Source organism: Pelmatolapia mariae, linkage group LG22 (genome assembly GCF_036321145.2).
Source record: "Pelmatolapia mariae isolate MD_Pm_ZW linkage group LG22, Pm_UMD_F_2, whole genome shotgun sequence".
In the NCBI taxonomy this organism is placed as follows: domain Eukaryota; kingdom Metazoa; phylum Chordata; class Actinopteri; order Cichliformes; family Cichlidae; genus Pelmatolapia; species Pelmatolapia mariae.
Genome location: NC_086245.2, coordinates 7,472,121 through 7,491,196, shown reverse-complemented (window position 1 = coordinate 7,491,196; position 19,076 = coordinate 7,472,121). Strand labels below are relative to the sequence as shown.

The window sequence follows — 19,076 nt, the reverse complement described above, 5'->3', positions numbered from 1 at the left end:
ACTTTTAGCATGGCGCTGATGTCAGTGGGATCAACCCAGATAAGTAAGGGTGGAATAAACTTGCATGATGGAGTCATATTAAGCAGATTTCAGTAAAAATGGCCAGAGCTGCCATTAAAGTGGTGTCGGACTTACCTGATCGTTATTTAGGGTTTTATTTTGCCATTAAAGAATGTGACAGATTGAACGATCACATGGGGAGAATTAAAAATCAGTGTTGTACAAGAAGCAGTTGATGTATAAATATGTATTTAATCATCCAGGAATATCCATTTAACAGCAGCATATTGTGTCCTTGATGTGTTGTCCTTTTACAAACGAAGACTGGGCCATAAAATATCTAAATGAATCTGCCTGTAGCCACTGGTGCTAATAATAGCTTTTTATTGAGTTTTTCCTTTTCCTTTTTTTATGGCTGCAGAATGAGGAAAGAGAGAAACCATGATGTGTGGGTTTTTCTGCCTGTGTGTGAAGCAGAGACGGATACGCCAAAGAGATGAGATTACTCAAATCCTCTCAGCTCCAGCCAAATTTTTAAATTGGACCCTAATAAAAGGTTTTTGACCCCAGTCGTTACGACTCTGGATGCTTTCAGATCCTGATTGTGTAGTTTTGTGCCAAAAATCAAGATTAAATTGAAAATAAAACTTTATTGTCTGTACAACACAATTTCAGACTGCTATATGTGAAGGTGCTTTGAGTTAAAACACAATGAAATGGATACTATGAAAGCAAAGATGTAACAAAAACGGAAAGCTGCTAAAAACTCTTATTCACCTAAATGTGCTCGATCAGTTCCTTTTATTTAATGTTTGTTATAAATAACGGCACTTTTTGCAGTCCATGAGACGTCTTTAAAATGTCACAGACAGCTGACGTGTCTCTGCTGGCGTATGACAGAGAGCATGAATGTACTGTAGTTTTTGGGTGGATAGTGACAGCTCCCAGAATCATCCCAGGAGCTGGTGCAGAGGCTTCAGCAGGGTGAATCCTTATCTGCGTCTCCTATTTTCATTCATTTATTTTTTTCTTTAGCGTTTGATCGTCACCCTGGGTCAACCTGCTGCCCGGTGTCACATTGACACACATACATGTCTCCAGTAGCAGCCGCCCAGATGTATTCGGTGTGATAAGTGCTCTTAGCATTTATCAGCATCAACCGAGATGGGTGCGGCTCCACTGCTGCCTCTCGGAGCTTCAGTGTTTGCTTCCAGGCATGTGAACTGGTCTGTTAGTGTGACACCGGCTCCTAACCAGCCTTCCAAGCCCCTGACTGTGGCCGGTGAGGCTGTAGCGCCCTCCATTGGATGGATTTATTGACCAGTCGTCGAGTTTTTTGGGTCAGAGGAAACTAAACCTCCAGTCACTTGTTTATCAGACAATTAGCTTCTTTAAAGTTTGCTTTGAGAGATGTTGGAATCGTTTTAATGCATCCACACGTGGCTGTTGACCATTTTGTTAACACTTTATCACCACCTCTCTCTGCGCCGTCCTTTTGCAGCCTCGACTTTCTAACCGCAGCCCTCTGCCTGCTCTGACAGGGCTGTAATCACATAGAATAACACACAGTTAGTTCATGTAATTACTGTGTGTGTGAGAGGTGATGTGTGCTGGCTGACACTGTCTGTGTGGGCGAGGGAACAAGGCGGTAAAAGGGGAGAGGAGGAGCAGTGGGAGGAGATGGATGGAGGGAGATAAAGAGAATATTGAGGGAGAGAAGTGTGTTTTTGGAAGAGAAGTGAAAGGTGAAATGCCAAAGAAGCACTACTTGTTTTCCCAGCACTGCAGGGATGCTAGTAGATCTTTTATTAATATTCACCTTTCACGACTAGAGGCTATGTCTGTCTTTTGTACTGTATAAGACTGGCTGCAGGTCTTGGCTTCATATACAGGAGAAAGATGCATGCTGGTTGTGTGTTAAAGGCTTTTGAGTAAGTCAGTAACACAAAGATAAAAGCAGTCTCCCAGTCTCTTAATTCATTTTCACCCAAATAATGACTATAAAAGCTTGATTAATGTGAGAAACAATGTTTGGTTTATCAAGCCCCCATCAACACTCCCTACTTCTCATTCAAGACTTGAAATGCTCCTCAGTCAAGCCCCGAAATGTCAAGGCACCACGGAGAATGGCTGGAAATGTCACAGAGCTTCACTGTGGCTCTGTCGAGTTTCAGCTTGTTTTCCACTGGTGCCGTTTGCTGGCCCTGCATTGTGCGTTTTGGGCCCGGTCTCGGGTTTTAAATCACTTTTGCCGAATCGGGCGGAAGGAATGAGATGATCTCAGCACCAGAATGGATGGTTTTATTAGCTCGCTGACCTGAAGTTAATCAGGTTTTTAAGCCACCAATTGTCTTCTGGTCATTAATTCCTCTTCCTTGGCTCAGCAAATGTTCCTCGGTTTGCTTGTGGGCAGTTAATTTGTTTAGATTCATTGAATTCGTTATTTTGTTTACCTGAACGTCTGGAGTTTGGTCTAATTCAATCTGGCTCGGCCGTGTGCATTCACCGCAGGACTTTCACCATCAGCAGGCCCTGAATGCTAATGATTTATCAGCCTTAACCACAGCTGTATTGTATTCTGTGATCCAGGCTCCCGCATGAATGTTGAAGTGCAGTTATGGCTCAATGTTAATCCAGCGTTCACGTGCTTCGACCTGCGCGCCAGCACTTGGAGGTGTGTCTGTTACGTATGCTTGAATCTCAGCAGCAGATGTGACACCTTGCATACAAAGTTTATCTTTTCTTTATTGAAAACTTTAAAGTCCCTCAAATTTCTAGTGCTTGAAATGCTCGTCTAAACACTTCTTTGTGTTAATGATTTATGATCTGAGGAATAGGAAACGAGAGGCGGGTAAGCGCAGTTTTTATTTTTAGGTTTGGATCCTGTCTCCAAAAACTCGATGAACGTCTAAGGGTCCAAAATGTTTCCACTGTTTTAAATGGGCGTTTCAGTAATAACTAGACAGACTTGGAGTCTCTCTTTAAATCATTCAACACTCTGCTCCTTCAGCGTCACAGTCGTGCATTTTCTTTGGTTTTTTTAAAAGCATAAGTTTTTGACTCTAGGGCAATAAATTGCACTGCAGCTTATTTATGGCTCATAAATACTTACAGAACGATGTCTGAATATATTTGGTGTCTCAAGTTATATCGAGTGCCCTGAGGAAGTCTTACTTGGCTCATTTGCCAACTCAGCTGTCAGAGTTTAATGCAAATTAGGAAATTTTAACAACCCCCCCCCCCTTTTTTTTTTTTTCTTAAACTGTCAGAATACGAAAATGTTTGGAAAACATTAAATGCAGTTTAATGCTTCAAATAGTCTAATTCTAGCCGACTATCTTATTTATAGATACATTAGCATGTTCTGTTCCCATTGGATGTAGATGATTTCCCAGACAAAATGGCAAACTTTTTCCCTGAGTTGTGTTTTTGTCTCGGCTGTCTTAGAGGGGCAGATCGCTGTCTGTTCCTTGCTTCTGCTTCCTGTTTGCTTCCTGTTGCCCCCAGACTCCATCAGGGGCTACAAGCGCTACCTCAAAGAGCTCAGCTGGCTCCACTTCCTGGAGACAACAGACAGCGTGGGAAACCTGGTGTTATCTCTGTGTGATAGTGAGCCGGCTGCTCTCCGCTCTGTAATTTACACAAGTTTGAGCGAAGCTCGGGAAGGTTGTGAGGATGCATTTTGACCTGCTTTGCTTTGCCCTCTGGTTCATTTCCGAGATAGAAATGGTTCTATTTAGAATTATTTTCAGAGCTTTTGAAGTTGGAGAAACACGCTGTGGCGCTTCAAGGGCTGCGTCAACACTTGAAATGGGACACAGGGATTTGTTTCCTGTTTGTGTTTGGTCACAGAGAAAAGCGGGTAATCTCAGCAGAGTTTACAAAGGCTGTGTGCAGAGCGCTTGTGGTTGCATTTCTGCGGATGGAAATAAAATATAATTGCTTTTTATTGTGCTCTCGATTATGCATATGATCTCATTAACTCCTCTTTCCGTCCTGTGTGTTCTTCACTCATTTCAGTCTTTAAGTTGAGCATTTTTGGCAGGTTCCTGACCTCAGCCCACTTTTTCTTCACACAGTCTCATCATGCTTCCATGTGTTTTATGAAGTGCTATTTGTGTTTTATTGAAAGCCTTCAGTCCACGTTTTTCCACAGTCAGTAAGAACAGACAGTTTTGGATTATCTGATTCATCTCCCCTCGACGTTCCAATAAAATAGCTTTTTGCCGTCAATCCATCCATTTTAATGATTGATTATTTGTTTGTCACGTTTTATTAATCTAACAGATTACAGATTAGACACCTCATAAACTGAAATAGCTGAACATTGCCTCAAATATTGTACTATGGAGCAATAACTCATGGTCTTATTAGAACCTGTGACTGACCAACTTTCATGCAAATTCATTCAAAAATTGAGAGTCCACAGCTGTTCTAAGCAAATATGAGAAAGTGTTACACAAAACCGTGATAATAGAACTCAAATTTGAATCTGCTACAGCTTCCCTTAAAATAGGAAGTTCATATCTACTTCATTTGTTTAGTTTTTAGCGTAGTGTTGACCTAAAGTCACATTCAACCCCCTCATCGCTGGACTCTGTTGTGACTTGTGCTTTAAAACAAAATGCCATTTTTCTTAAAATTGTTCAAATACTGTCTTTTGTCTCCTCTCTGTGGGAGCTCATTAAAAGAGGATTACTGTCTGTCCTTGTAAAAAGACTGAGCATTAACATACCTGACTCCTTAATGAACCTGTGCAGTGCAAAGCAATTAAGGATGCCATTGATCACTTTCTATGTTTTTGTGCTTGTCGGGCACAATTCACATTCCTGCTGTCTCCAAGATTCCCACCACAGGACCATTCATTTCCTGATCTGCCACCACATTAAAACCACCGCTATAATAGCTTGTGTAACCACAACGCACATGATGTCCTGTTGTGTCTTGGAACAGGATTTTATAAGTGGGTCCATTGGGTCGTGCAGTTTGGATCCTGTGTTGATCAGGTTTGTGACAGAACGTATTATTGATGATCGATTGGATTCTGAGATTGGAGGCTCGGCTAACATAGTCTTTCTTTGGATACCTTAACCCAGGGGTGCCCAATCCCAGTCCTCGAGAGCTACCGTCCTGCAGCTTTTAGATGGATCCTTGTTCCGACACACCTGAATCAAATGAATGGCTTGTTATCAGGCATTTGCCAAACTTGATGGCATGCTGAAGAGGCAATTAAACCATTTGATTCAGCTGTGTTGGAGTAGGGATGCATCTAAAAGCTGCAGGACAGTAGCTCTCGAGGACTGGGATTGGTCACCCCTGCCTTAACCCATTGTGCTTTAAGACAAGTCGGGCTGGGCTGAGGTTTTGTGTCAGTCAAAGAATATTGTTTTAATTGCTCAAAAGTAATTCGTTTAATTTGAAACCTCAAGAAAAAAAAGGAATATTTGTACACATCAAAGTTACTGATTTTGAGTAGGGTAACATTTGTGAGAACATAAAACCGATCACTTTTTTGCAGATAAAATCAAACAAAGATGGGAAAAAATTGAGACATTACTGTGAGAGCCACTGCTTTGATTCTTCAGCTGAAGTGTGGATGTTAACGGCCTTCAGCCTGTGTGCACCATTTGTTGGAAGGGATTTAACTGAAGTGAACATCATGCCAAGAAAGCTAAAGAGGCACTTAAAAACTTTAAGCATCCCTTCTGAGAGAAACACTGTGTACTGGAAAGCACTGGATCTGAACCAGAGGGAGTAAGAACATTTATTGGGTTGTGTGTCGAATAATTGGATGGGGGCAAGTTATGGTTGTGGAGCTTTTTGCAAAGTAAAAACGTGTAGCTGTCATGCTCCAAAGTGTCTTCAGCATTGATGTATTTCCAGATAATATCAGAAAGACTATCAGAAACTTAAAGAAAAACACTTTAAGATATTCGTGAGCAGTTTTCGTGTAATGGGTTGACTAATTATCATTGGAGGATAAACTGTTGCCACAGTGGTTGTGCTTGGTGCTTCTGGTTTGGGTAGGTGCTTCGTGTCAAACTGACATGTTTCCATGTGGAAGGTTGTATTGTACTTGGAAGATCAGTGGTGACGGAATTACTCCGTGTTGGCCGTTGTTGGTTTTAATGGTGTCCGTTTGGTGTAGGTGAGTGTGTGTAGGTGTTTGTGTGTGATGATCTTTGCAGAGAGGAGCTTCTGTCTGTCCCTAATGTGCGAGCGCTCCTCCCCTCCCCTCGTGTTCGATGGTCAGACTAGGTGGTCTTTGGCTTTACGTCAGTGAGATTAACACTCACGCACACAAACACAATAATCCACTGTCTCTCGATTACGCTCTCTCTCACACTCCTAAGCCTATCTTGCCGAACGCTACAGTGACACAGCCTGAATTCAGCGTGCACACACACCTGCCTGTGTGCAACACACACGTGAAATCAGAACCATAAAACAGAAGTGAAAGTCTTCTGTGAGTGAGAGGGATTTGTGTTTAGCTTTCCAGGCTACTTGATTCATTTAACAAGCTGCATTCAAGACAGTTTTACTACCGAAACCATTAGGAAGTCAGACTGAACCAAACGAGCACCAGCTGATAAAAATGCAGCTTTTAGTGGAAGGCCGTACAGTTAGTGAGTCTCTTCTTATTTATTATATTTTGAACAATAAAGAGGTCATGGTCATCATTTTTATATGTCAAATTTTTGCTCACAGAAATATTTTATCCTGCTCTATGTCAAATAGAAAGTATATTAGAAACTGAAGGTGACTCCTGAGTCTGTGCTGTGTTCATGTTTCATCCTAAGATATTGGATTAAATAACTAATTGGGGGAAGAAAAAAACATTTTTAAAGAGATTTCACCAGACTGGGCGTAAACGTTGACGTCCTGGTGGCGTGGACGTCGCAGATGCCTTTGACAGTCTGATAATTACAGCTATTTCAGGAGGTCAGGTCAAGTGCCTGAATGAAAGGCCAGAGGATGGGATAGGGTGGAGGAAGGGTCCTAATTGAGAGGTGTCCATGGCGACGGGAACAGCTGGGGTTAAAGGCCCGGTTACCGTGGTTATGTGGTAGGGTCCCCTGTATTTGTGTACACTCTTCAAATTCTTTGCCCCTGGCCCCGTCATCGCCTCACCTTTTGTCTTTCTCGCTCTGCCCCGTCTTTTCCCATCAGCTGACCTCATCATCAAAGTGTTTTTCTTCTTCAGCTTCATCTCTCTCACGGTTCCTTCATAGATGTCTTGCTCTTTCCCCTCGGCTCTCACAAACACACCGGCCCCTGCTCCTGCTTTAGTCTCTCGTTGTTTCTTGGCTCTGAACCTGTTTGGAGAAAGGAGGAACTAACGTAGCACCGGTCTGGTGCTTGTTGCTAACTGTTGTTAGCAGTCTGTGGCTTTGTCACTCGGTCCACTTGACCCAAAATGTTTTCATTAGACCAAAGCAATGCTGGTACTGGTACAGAACCAGTTATGCCAGTGCCTTTGGAGAAAAGGCCCACATATTTTTCATGTTTCAGAACCAGTTATTACATAATGCTGTTATGAGAAGTTGAGGTAACGTCCATGGGAAGAAAACAGGGGCAGACGGATCCTGTGGGCTCCCAAATATTGCTTAGCCCCTCCCATGGCCATGGAAGTCGGTCTTCAGGGATCAGAAATTATTGATTGTGCACGGGTATTGTCCTAGTATGAAAGGGGTATTAGGCGTCCATGGCTCCAAGAGCGTGTATTGTAAGGACTTTGGTGATCAACTAACTTTTCACGTAGCGCCATCAGGTCATCTTTTCAGTCCCTGTTTAGACAGTTTTCAGACACAGGTCTGTTTCCCTGCACTGTTCCTGATTTTCTGAACATGCATTTAATAATAACTGTGTTTCATACCGAGCTTTTTTACTGGTACAAAGTTGTTCTATTAAAGTTTTTGCACTTTTTCGTCGTGCAGCAGTGCAAAATGGAAAAACTGACTGCATAGTGAAAGGTGAGTGATGTGGATGTGAATAAGTGGACAGCTTGACATTGACTTTCCCATCAGCCTCAGCTCCACAGCACAGTAAATGATAAACAGAGTACATGATAAAAATCAATAGCTTTAACGTTATGTGCGTTTGGCTTAAAGCTCTTTAGCATTAATAGTGCCTCACTGGGCTGCTAGCACACTATATACTTTTATGTCCAGTTACAAATTAAAATCTAATAACATAACAGTAAGGAAACATGTTTCAGCTTCTGGAAATGATTCCGCTTTGAGTCATCTGCTGTTGTTGCTGTTTCCCCCCCCCCCTTTGATTTCACTTTCACCTGTCTTCACTTTCCCATTTATCTCGTGTTTGTTCCTCCTGGACTTTGATCTTTTATCTTTCCTTATCTTGTCCTCGTCATCCCATGCTCTTCTGCATAATCTTCCCACCCTATTCCTTTAGTGAATGCTGCTTACTCCATCTGTCTCCATTTAAATTCAGTTTTTATTCCTCTTCCTCGTTCAACTCTTATTCTTTGTGTTTCTCTGTTTTCTTCTGCCCTTCCCTCTCCTGCTCATTAACCTGTGATTAACCAAGACCCTAAAACCAAATGATAAATGAATCTTCTCTTTTCTTACAAGGTCATAAATCTACTGCTCTATATGCCCCCCTCCCTCCTTTCCCACCATCTATCCATGCAGGGCTGACAGCTCTGTTTCTCTGCTGTAGCTGTGAAGAACCATATTTAAGCAGCCATGTCAGAGCGATGGTTTGAAATGTTTACCTACAAACTGTGTGATAAGATTAGCTGGGTGATTTGCTTGCACTCATGTCAGCACATGCACACCCCATGATCCCTGGCCTATAATCTGAGGAGGGCTTTGACCCAGCATTTAATGATCCAGAGGTCAACATCACTGTTTTCATGGACCTCCTGAGCCTGAAGGGTGAGAATGAGGCGGCGTCAGAGTCGGGTCACATAGGTCACGCAGGCTTCCTGCTTCCACCCGGGCTCAGTCAAGCTTCATTGCAATCCATCGATCATGTAACAAATTGAAATGAACATGTGTATTATATTCTGAGGAACTAAACCTACTACAAGTTTGATTTTGCCAAAGTCAAGATAAGATGATCAGCATGTCTTGGTGGATGCTCTGAAAACGCTACGTCCAGATGAACAGAATCAGTTTTTTGGGGAGATGATCAGTACTGTCTGTGTAACATTTTGTACTACAGTCAGGAGATGGTTAGCTTCAACATAGATATAATACAGATTGTCATGATTTTTGAATATTTGAGTAGTTACTGTAGCTACATTCAGTGGACGCCTTTCTGTGCCAGAGGTCTGATTTGTAAAGTGTGTGTGGCAGTGTGAGAATAACTGCTAATCTTGGATTGATACCAGTGTTTAAAAAATAATTTTGTCTGATTTCAATTCTGATTTTTATTTTTACAATGATAGATACAATAGAATAGGAGATCTCTTTTAAAAGAGGTCAGTTTTTCCAGTTGTTGAATGTAGGTAAATGAAATGAAGTCGTGTCTATGAAGTAACACAGTTACAAGTCAAGTCAAAGATCTGGGTTTTAAATGTCTGTGTAAATGCTTTTAAAATAGCAAGTATACATATTGAAGTTTATTTTAGACTCTGACAACATGATTTTAGGCTAAACTGAGCCAGCTGTTTCCTGGCTGAAGCTTCCTTTTTGATATAAAAGCAGTGTTGATTGTATCATCTGCTACTACCAAGAAAGAAGATAATCATGTTTTCCTTTTCCTCTCACATGTGTTTCATGTTGCCTAAAGCTACTGTACATGTATAGGTTAGCCATTGTGACAGCAGGAAGGGGAAAGTCATATTCATCAGTACTAGTTATCACTGTGGCCCGAGGACCTTTAGATTTCATATTTAAACCTGGATGTGCTTCTGATAGCCCGAGGTGCTTTCATCAGGCTCATTGAATTTCTTATTGGCAGGAAAACTCAGTTCATGTTGATCTTGTCTCGCTCTTTGTGCCACTCATAGCTCAGCTAACTGCTTGTTAATAGTTGCATCTGTATGTTGTGTTGATGTAGCTTCTTGTTATAAGCTTTGCATCCTACTGATATTAGTTATATGCTAAAAATGATCAGCTGTGTGTGTCAGTGTGGCCCAAAGGGAGTAGAGCAGAGATGTTAATGTTCACATCCTTGTTCTTTTATATGCAGGGTGAAAGAGAGGACAGGGGTAATTGGGCTTTGTTTGCTGAAAACAAAAACTTTCGCACGTGTGTATGTGTCTGTATTTCTGCGTGTGCAGGCCCAGAAACGTTTCCTGTTTTCTCAGCCATATAATTTAATTTTGCTTTGCAGGAATTCCAGAAAAAGAGTGTATGCTCTCCTGACATTTATTCAGACTCAGCAGCAGGGCTGCAGGGCTAATGACCCAGTTTGACTCCTTTAGTGTTTAAGCACAGTCGCCTGAAGAGTTTTTCCTCATTTTTCTCATATCTTTGCCATGGCCTCATATCTTAGAAAAACCCCAGGTCACTTCCTGAAACACAGTAAGCTTTTTGGGAAATGTTCTAATAACAACCTGTGTTTAACCAACACAGATGAAAGCCTTTATCAGAGGAAGGGAGCTTCCGCGTGATTCCACCAGCTGAAGCTTTTAGCTGGGAAACTTTAGTTTTTTACCTCGTGCCGGTCTCCAGGTGGGTCAGCTTCCTGCCTGTCATCACTCGTTTTTCTCCTCCAACCCTGTGTTTTGTGTGTGTCCTCCTGTTAATCCATCCTTGTTGGTTTATCTGGGGGGGCCACCCTCGTCCTCTCCCCCCTCCTGTGTTATCCTTTACCTCTCTCCTGTACTTAAATCTCTTAATGGCATCTCGAGGTATCGCTGTCTGCTTCTCTCTCTCTCTGTCTGAAGACTCCTGGCTCTGTTCCCGTCATCTTTGGAATGGGTGCAGCGATCCGCTTAGTTCTCATGTCAAAACGAAACTTACTTTCCAAGCACCGGGAGAGTTTGATGTGTTCATCTCGCACTAAGAGACGCTTGTATAGCCAGCACAGTAGACACAGTGCTCCCTGTCAAGCTGGATGTAAGAGTAAATTACTAATCATTAAAAATGCATTACCTCCATGCTTGTGAAATAAATACCAGTATATTACTTCACCAGTATGTGATTTGTGGATTGTGAGATGAACTAACTAAAACAAATTAAAAATGCAGTTTTACATGTTGTCTGATGTGTAAATAAATAAAACAGTCAGTCAAGATTCCTGTAACTCTTCCAACCTGGAAAGAATGATGTTAGATAAAAGCTTTAGTAGCTCGAGGCTGAATACCGACAAAGAAGCGTGTACTTCCTGTAAATGTCGCACATGATTTTTCTTTAATGCCTCTTTAAATAACCGTAATCTAGCATTAATGCTAAATTAATGCTTCTGAAGCTTTTGTGTGGAACAAAAGGTTCAGAAGGGTTTGAACCCAGGGCACTCCTACTTTGACGTAACACTAACAACGTATGTGCAACATAGAAATGCATACCTGAATAAAAAGGTTTTTTGTTTTGTTTTTTACATGGAAATGAAGGTGGAAGTGAAACAAAGTTCTCTAGTTTATAAAGAGGACCGCAAAGAAACTTACCAGTGTTTCTAACCTGATGAAAATAGTACTGTAGTTAAAGGGGACCTATTGAGGTTTTCTTTATTTTCTGTCATAAATGTACGGTTACAGTGGGTGATGCTCACGTTAAGCACAGTTAAAGTTTCAAATATTTAGGTCAGTAAATTCCCAGCAGTCAAAAGCTCAGATTTCAGAGTGCTCTGAACACTCTTGGCTTCTTATGATTTCATAGAGAGGCGATATCATTAATCTCATGAATACGGCCCTGGATGTGAGCACAGACGGCACACGGCTCTGCTGTTTAAACACTCCGACTGTGAGGGGCAGCCAATCAGAAGAAAGCTGGCTTAAGGGTAGACGAGTTAAAACAGCTCATTTCAGACAGCAGATGAACTGAAGAGTGACAGCACGAGTATCAGATAATAACAATGTATGATTTAGTTAACTGGTCTGTCTATGAAGTCTCAATCAACTCTAGTGAACTTCATGTTCACTTCTCTAAGTGTAAGGCTTCAGGAAGAACTGAAGTTCGCTGTTTTTAGGTATGTGGCTAAACTTTGTTTTCAGCTGAATAAGATGTTTGAGAATAAATGCTGAAACACTGGGAACGAGTGGAGCTGTGTTGCTCTGTAACTGGACCCAGTCTGCCCCCTAACTGCAGGGTTCAGTGCTGCAGAGGGAAGCAGCGTCCATCTGAGGTCATCTCGAAGTTTGGCTCTATTTCAACATAGCTCCAACTTTGCCTGCAGACCATACATCATCTGTTTGTCATTGCAGTGCAAACAGAATTACAGCTTCATCACTTTCGCTGCTTCAGGATCACAGGGACAGTTTTACTGTGTGGTTTAGTGGCACGAGAAAGTCAGGTGCCTCTGCAGAGCACGCTGCTGCTGGAAATATATTTCATCAAAACATGTACAAGTGTTTTCTTCCTCTCGTCAGTATCCACCTCCTGAGTCTGAATCCTCGTGGTATTTTTGTCTGAATCGTCAGTATCAGACTGGCAGGTCGGGACTCTGGCTGCCGGCTCAGTTTCCAGACGGGAAGAGTTTCTGCGGCATGTTGCCAGTAGAGATGTCAGAGGTCACACAGCTGCCGGGGAACAGTGTGGGAGGCTGACAGTCAGTTGTGATGTTTTCATGGTCACACAACATGCAGCTGTGCAATGACTGGACTCTGAAAATAGCTGCTTTATTCACATATAAAAGAAATGGTTTACAGCAGCTCTTTCAGAACCGTCAGTGTTTCTCTTCACTGTTATCTTTTTATAAAGATAACAGAGGGATTGGGCTCATAAGGGAGGACAGTTTCCATTTTTTATCTTTATATACCTAATTCTCAACACAAAACTATCACATTTTGGTTTCTCTGTTACAAACAAAGCAGAAAAATGTAAGAGTTTAGCACGGTTTGATAGGGGATGCTTGCACAAGTAGAAGCTGGTGTAGATGCAGAGGTAATTGAGTTCATTCTGGCACGTGGGATTTGGATTCAGAAGGACTAAAAGGAGCCAGAGAGGAGGAGGAGGAAGGGGGAGATGGGAAGTTTTTGTCACCATGAAATCTGGACATGAAAGTCCAAGGCTAGAGGATTCATCACTGTGACGCGATCGTCATTTTCCTCATCCTGCTCCCTGCTGCTCATCCTCCCCTCTGCCCTCCGCGTTTCCTCCTGCAGTTGGCATTGGCTCTCAAACAGCTGGGATGCTGCACATCGTTGTGTTAAATATTGCCAAAACACTATCTTAGTAATTCATCCCTGCTATTGCTACCATAAACCAGCTATCATAAAATGAAGGTTTACGGTGGCCACATGTGATAGAAATGTCCTTTTGTTTTTGTCAGGGTAAGTTCTGCTTTTAAAGGGAGTCTATTATGATTTTTCCTTTTAAAAATATATATATATGTGTAAGTATACCTTGTAAGGCAAAAGCTTAAACTGCTGTCAATGCCCCGTTTCTGAGATTTTTTTTGCCACTTTAGGCGCTGTATGATGTCATGGCATGCAGATATCTTTATATGGTCAGCTGAGGCACTCAGCTCTGTTAACACAGACGCTCTGCTGTTCAACCCCTCTGTTTGTGAGGGGCAGCCAATCAGAGCATAAAACACTACAAAAGACAAATTTAGCCATGACATGACAAAATAACTTCATAGTTTATTCACTATGACCTGAAACCAGCAGTTGAGCCCATAAATCCATCAGGATAGTGTTTACAGTGCAAGGGAGTCTTCCCATAGGCTTTGATATATTTATATTTTTTTTTAATCGCCCTCTGCTGGCCATTAGAAATATTTCTAGTTTAAGGCCTGGGAGTGTCTGTTTCACCCTGCACAAAATAAATAAGGCTTATATTGCAAAGAGGCTTTAATGGAGTCTAAGAGTAAAATATATTGAACTATAAATGTGCATAATAGATCCACTTTAATGGTGAAATATACCACAGGAACAAATTATGGTTATGGCTTATGGTCATTTACTGCAGCCACTTGTGCAGCACCTGTGAATGCTCATGCTCTCATGTGTGCTCGGCCTGCAGGGTATTTGCATATTCAGATGCAGTTTATGGCTCGGCCTCTGTGTGTGTGTCTCTTTGTGGGAGTGAGGAGAGAAATTTGTTTGTGGAGTATTATCATGTGCTGGCCCAAGGCAGTAATAGGTGCGCACAAAGGTACGACATATTTCTGGGAGATGTGGAGCGTGTGTGCCTGCGTACTTCTGTGTGTCAGGGTGACCTTGGTACATAAAGGATGCTGACTGCAAGGATTGAGTTTTACTGGGGGAGGGAGACGGGAAGACATGACAGGCTGCTGCAAGCAAAGGGAGATATTTACATTATTTAATTGTTTGTGTCATTTGAGGGTTTTCTGAGTTTCTGGAGGGATTTAATTATGCTAATATAGTGAAAGCAGAGGCAGCAGTGAAACTGACGGTCACAAAAGGCTTTCTGTGTGTTTGTGTGTCAGTGACTGTGAGATTTCTCCCTCTGATATCAGAAAGAAAAGAGTCTTTCACTCTCCGGCACAGAGCCTTGCAATAACACTGTAGCTTTCCTCCATCTCTCCTCTCAATGCTTCCTGCACTCTTCCATCTTTATCCCTCCATCTTTCTTCTTCTCCTGTTTCCTGCTTATACTGTAGTCTGACATCATCCCCGGGCTTTGTTGTAAATCTTCCAGTTGTAAAACCTTTTTTTTTTTTTTTTTTTTTTGCGTGACGCAGATCCCTGACCTCTTGACCCTGACAGCATGCACACACAAGCAAAACAGCAGCCTTTAATTCAGTGAGGGTCCTGTGAGTGTAAGTGGTATTATACTGATGAAGTGCATTTTTGCATGTGAATTATTGATGTTTTTGCAGGTGTGAATGAAGTGTGCGTGAAGATGATGTGAAAATTAGCTTAGAGGAGGCGTTTTGTGTGCAGAGGGGTGATATAAAAGCAGATGTAACTGTAATTTTCCTCCTTAAAGACCTGATATTAAGCAGTGAAGGATTCTTAAAGATGGTTTAAGTGTGTAAACAACAACATGAAAAGATTCTTTCAGAGATGGTTGGTTTCAGGCTGCTGAGTGTAACACCCGACTTGTGTGTTCTTAGTGGTGTGAGTGTTATGTCATCCAGCCTAACACACACATGTTGGTCTCTTCTGCCCCACAGTGGTAGCAACAAACTTTCCACACGACACACATGCTTCATACAGTTTCTTTTCTCACTTTTTTTCTCTTTTAGTTAATCTAATATTGTAATTTCCTTTTCGCAACTGTGAGAAACTATAAATAAGTAAACGCAACATCCAGTTTCTGCTTTTCTGCAAACTAAAGCGCTCCAATCCTATTAAAGTGGAACGCTGGAAATCCCAAACACCTGCAGGCTTTTATTTCAGGTTTTATCTCAGCTTTGTCAAGTTTTAAGGTTACCATTTACCAGGTTACCAGCATATGCTCATCCTCTCAATACTTTGAAATAATAGGTCACTTAATTCCCTCCCTGTGAAAACAATCATGTTAAACTGTCCATTACTTTCCTTTTGTGGTACTTTGGTGTTTCATGTTTAACGTTGTCAGAAACTATCAGCAACATCTCAAAGAGCACCCCACTGACAAATTAAAACCTGGCTTTTCAATTCAATTCAATTCAATTCAATTTTATTTATATAGCGCCAAATCACAACAAAAGTCGCCTCAAGGCGCTTTATATTGTACAGTAGATAGCACAATAATAAATACAGAGAAAAACCCAACAATCATATCATATGACCCCCTATGAGCAAGCACTTTGGCGACAGTGGGAAGGAAAAACTCCCTTTTAACAGGAAGAAACCTCCGGCAGAACCAGGCTCAGGGAGGGGCGGCCATCTGCTGCGACCGGTTGGGGTGAAAGAAGGAAAACAGGATGAAAGACATGCTGTGGAAGAGAGACAGAGATTAATAACAGATATGATTCGATGCAGAGAGGTCTATTAACACATAGTGAGTGAGAAGGTGACTGGAAAGGAAAAACTCAATGCATCATGGGAATCCCCGGCAGCCTACGTCTATTGCAGCATAACTAAGGGAGGATTCAGGGTCACCTGGTCCAGCCCTAACTATATGCTTTAGCAAAAAGGAAAGTTTTAAGCCTAACCTTGAAAGTAGAGATAGTGTCTGTCTCCTGAATCCAAACTGGAAGCTGGTTCCACAGAAGAGGGGCCTGAAAACTGAAGGCTCTCCCTCCCATTCTACTTTTAAATACTCTAGGAACAACAAGTAAGCCTGCAGAGCGAGAGCGAAGTGCTCTAATAGGGTGATATGGTACTACAAGGTCATTAAGATAAGATGGGGCCTGATTATTTAAGACCTTGTATGTGAGGAGCAGGATTTTGAATTCAATTCTGGATTTAACAGGAAGCCAATGAAGGGAAGCCAAAACAGGAGAAATATGCTCTCTCTTTCTAGTCCCTGTCAGTACTCTTGCTGCAGCATTTTGGATTAACTGAAGACTTTTCAGGGAGTTTTTAGGACATCCTGATAATAATGAGTTACAGTAGTCCAGCCTGATTTTATATAATCATGTTATTATATAACTACTATGTAAGTGCACAGAAAATCTTGATGATAATTCAAGTAAAGGAACATATTTTGCATTTCATCAGTGTCTGTAAAGTTTGTGAAGTTGTTCTGTGGACAAGTTGTCGTGATGATAAATGTAAAGTTGTTCATAATTATTGTTTGTTGAATCACTTTGTCAAATTCTTGGCAATATTAGCATGTTTTTGCTGAATTTGTAGCACAGAACATCACAACTCCCATGTCTGTACGTGTGTAGTAGTTTTAGTTAACTTGGAAAATGTACAAACCTTACATTTTCAGTGAATTTTCTTGTTCAGTGTTGAAACTGTCAGAGTCTGACTCTCATCTGAGTGCAGGCCATAATCTTGGGACAAAAAGGACTCTGGGTAACGTAGTCAGTGCATAGCACTAACTAAACTACAGTGGAAAGTACCGTACAGTTAATCGGGATCTTGAACACATGTCCATTACCTCATGTTATCTGGTAATTGTGAGGTTCAGGAAATGACAAATAAAGAAAGAAACTCGCCCCTCGTCTTTAAATCAGTGTGTTAAATCACATGAACTCAAATCAACACGACAGTCAGAACAGTTTGAGGCTGTGAAGTTTTTCACCCCACAAATAGAGCATCAGATTTGTTGTGGTTGTGTGTTGTTTTGTCTCGAGGTTGCTAGGACCAAAAACCTCAGCAGCTTTTTCAGAGGTGACATGATAACTTGACCACAGAGTCAGAGGCACAGACACTCACACAGACACTCAGGCACAGACACACAATTCTCTGCGAGGTGAGAGCAGCTGTGGGACCCCCTGCCTTTTAGTGTGCAGCCTGAATCATGCTGAATCACTCTGTAATGTCTCTTACACACACACACACACACACACACACACACACACACACACACACACACACACACACACACACACACACACACAATCTCCCCTTTTGTCCAAAGCTTTTGAACGCACCGTCACAGTCAGCAGACATCACTCAAAGATAGCCGTTAATAAATATCACAGACAGGATGCATTGCTCACTCATGGCAACAGAGGTAAACACACATACACACTCACCTTCTCAACAGGGGTGCACACTCACACTCACAGACACACACACACACAAATCATCATCAACAAATTCTGCCAACGTGTGCACCCACTTAGAAAGAAAAGTTATATGCATGTGTTGCATGTGTGCATACTAATATAAATACATACAAAAATCTATTTTAACATGCTAAAATGGTAATGTAGTGAACACACACAGGAAGATGGCTTGGTATCTCCCGTGTGGTTTCCTTCTGAGTGTGAGGCAACCACATACACACGTGGCATACACACATTTCCGTCCTTTTAGTCCCATTTCTTTTATTTACTGCTTTTCTAACGGCGCACTGAGCAACGGCTACAGTCTGGTCGCTTGTTTCAGGGGAATGGAATTCACTGTTACAGTGTCAGAGAGCGAGCGAGGTTAAAACGGAGCGAGAGAGAGAGAGAGGCATTGGGGGGAGAGGGAGGGCATCTGAATGGAGAGAGGGACTCAGAAGTTTGTAGCTGCAGGAGTTTGTGTAGGAAGTTGAGAGATGCTGCTGGAGGAAGGAAGGGAAGAAGTGAAAGCAGGCCGAGGATCGTCATGATTCTGTGTGCGGACCTTAGAGGGCTTGTGTGAAAGCGTCTCTGCGTGGATGCTGTTAGCGTTGGGACGTAACCTGGAGGGATTCAGTTGTTGGACTTTCAGGAACTTCACTTGGTTGTTATTTAAGTGATATTTTGTGGAAGTTCAGACAGACTAGTAGCACTTTGTCATCGCTCGGTACGACAAGATGGATTTTCTGTCAGACCCTGATGTCATAACGCCAATCCTGGTGGTGGCTTTTCACTTTCTGACTGCAGCTGGGTTTTGGTACTACCGCCGTCGCTGTCGTCAGATGCCCATCACTGACGCAGGTAAACTGTCACTGTCAACTACAGTTTTCCTCCTCCTCACTGCTTCAGTTATGACTTATATGTCAAGATCCATGTGCTTCCTGTTTAGGCTCCACCTCTTCTGCTTCTTTGTTAGCATGTCAGTGTCTCCCCCCCCCCCTTTATATTAGTACCTTTAGTGTTTTCTTGGCTTGTAATATGTGTTTGTATTAACCGTGCAGTTTTTCTTTTTTAGCTTTACTGGAATGTAAAGCAGCTTGTGCTGTAAGAGCATGAAGGTTCCTCCTGTTTCAGCTCCTGTTACACTGAGACATGAGCACATGCTTTTGTGCTGCAGGGACTATATTGTTGTATCTGCATGAGTCAGTGGAGGAGAATCCATGAAAAGGATGTTATATCGTCACATTCATGTGCATCTTCAGCTGCTTGCATGAGCAGCTATGTTCTGTGTTTAAATCTTAATACTCTACAGTAAACAATGAAACGCTGTGCTGCCAGTAAGCTGCTAAGTTTGGTCATGTGTCCAATTATTCATACCTTTGTCT

The 19,076-nt window shown here is 42.0% G+C and overlaps 1 protein-coding gene across 10 annotated transcripts in view; it reads left to right on the top strand.

The window, feature by feature from the left end:
* macf1a (microtubule actin crosslinking factor 1a) overlaps nucleotides 1-19,076 on the top strand; it is a 235,242-nt gene that overhangs the window by 74,612 nt on the left and 141,554 nt on the right. Inside the window, exon 1 of one of the 10 annotated variants that reach the window (XM_065470408.1) lies at nucleotides 18,519-18,552. The exons of the other annotated variants lie outside the window; for them this stretch is intronic. Coding sequence (XP_065326480.1) covers nucleotides 18,534-18,552 — 19 coding nt within the window. The 5' untranslated portion in view covers nucleotides 18,519-18,533. Of the gene's footprint in view, nucleotides 1-18,518; nucleotides 18,553-19,076 lie in introns of those variants that run through there. 10 annotated transcript variants of the gene reach the window in all.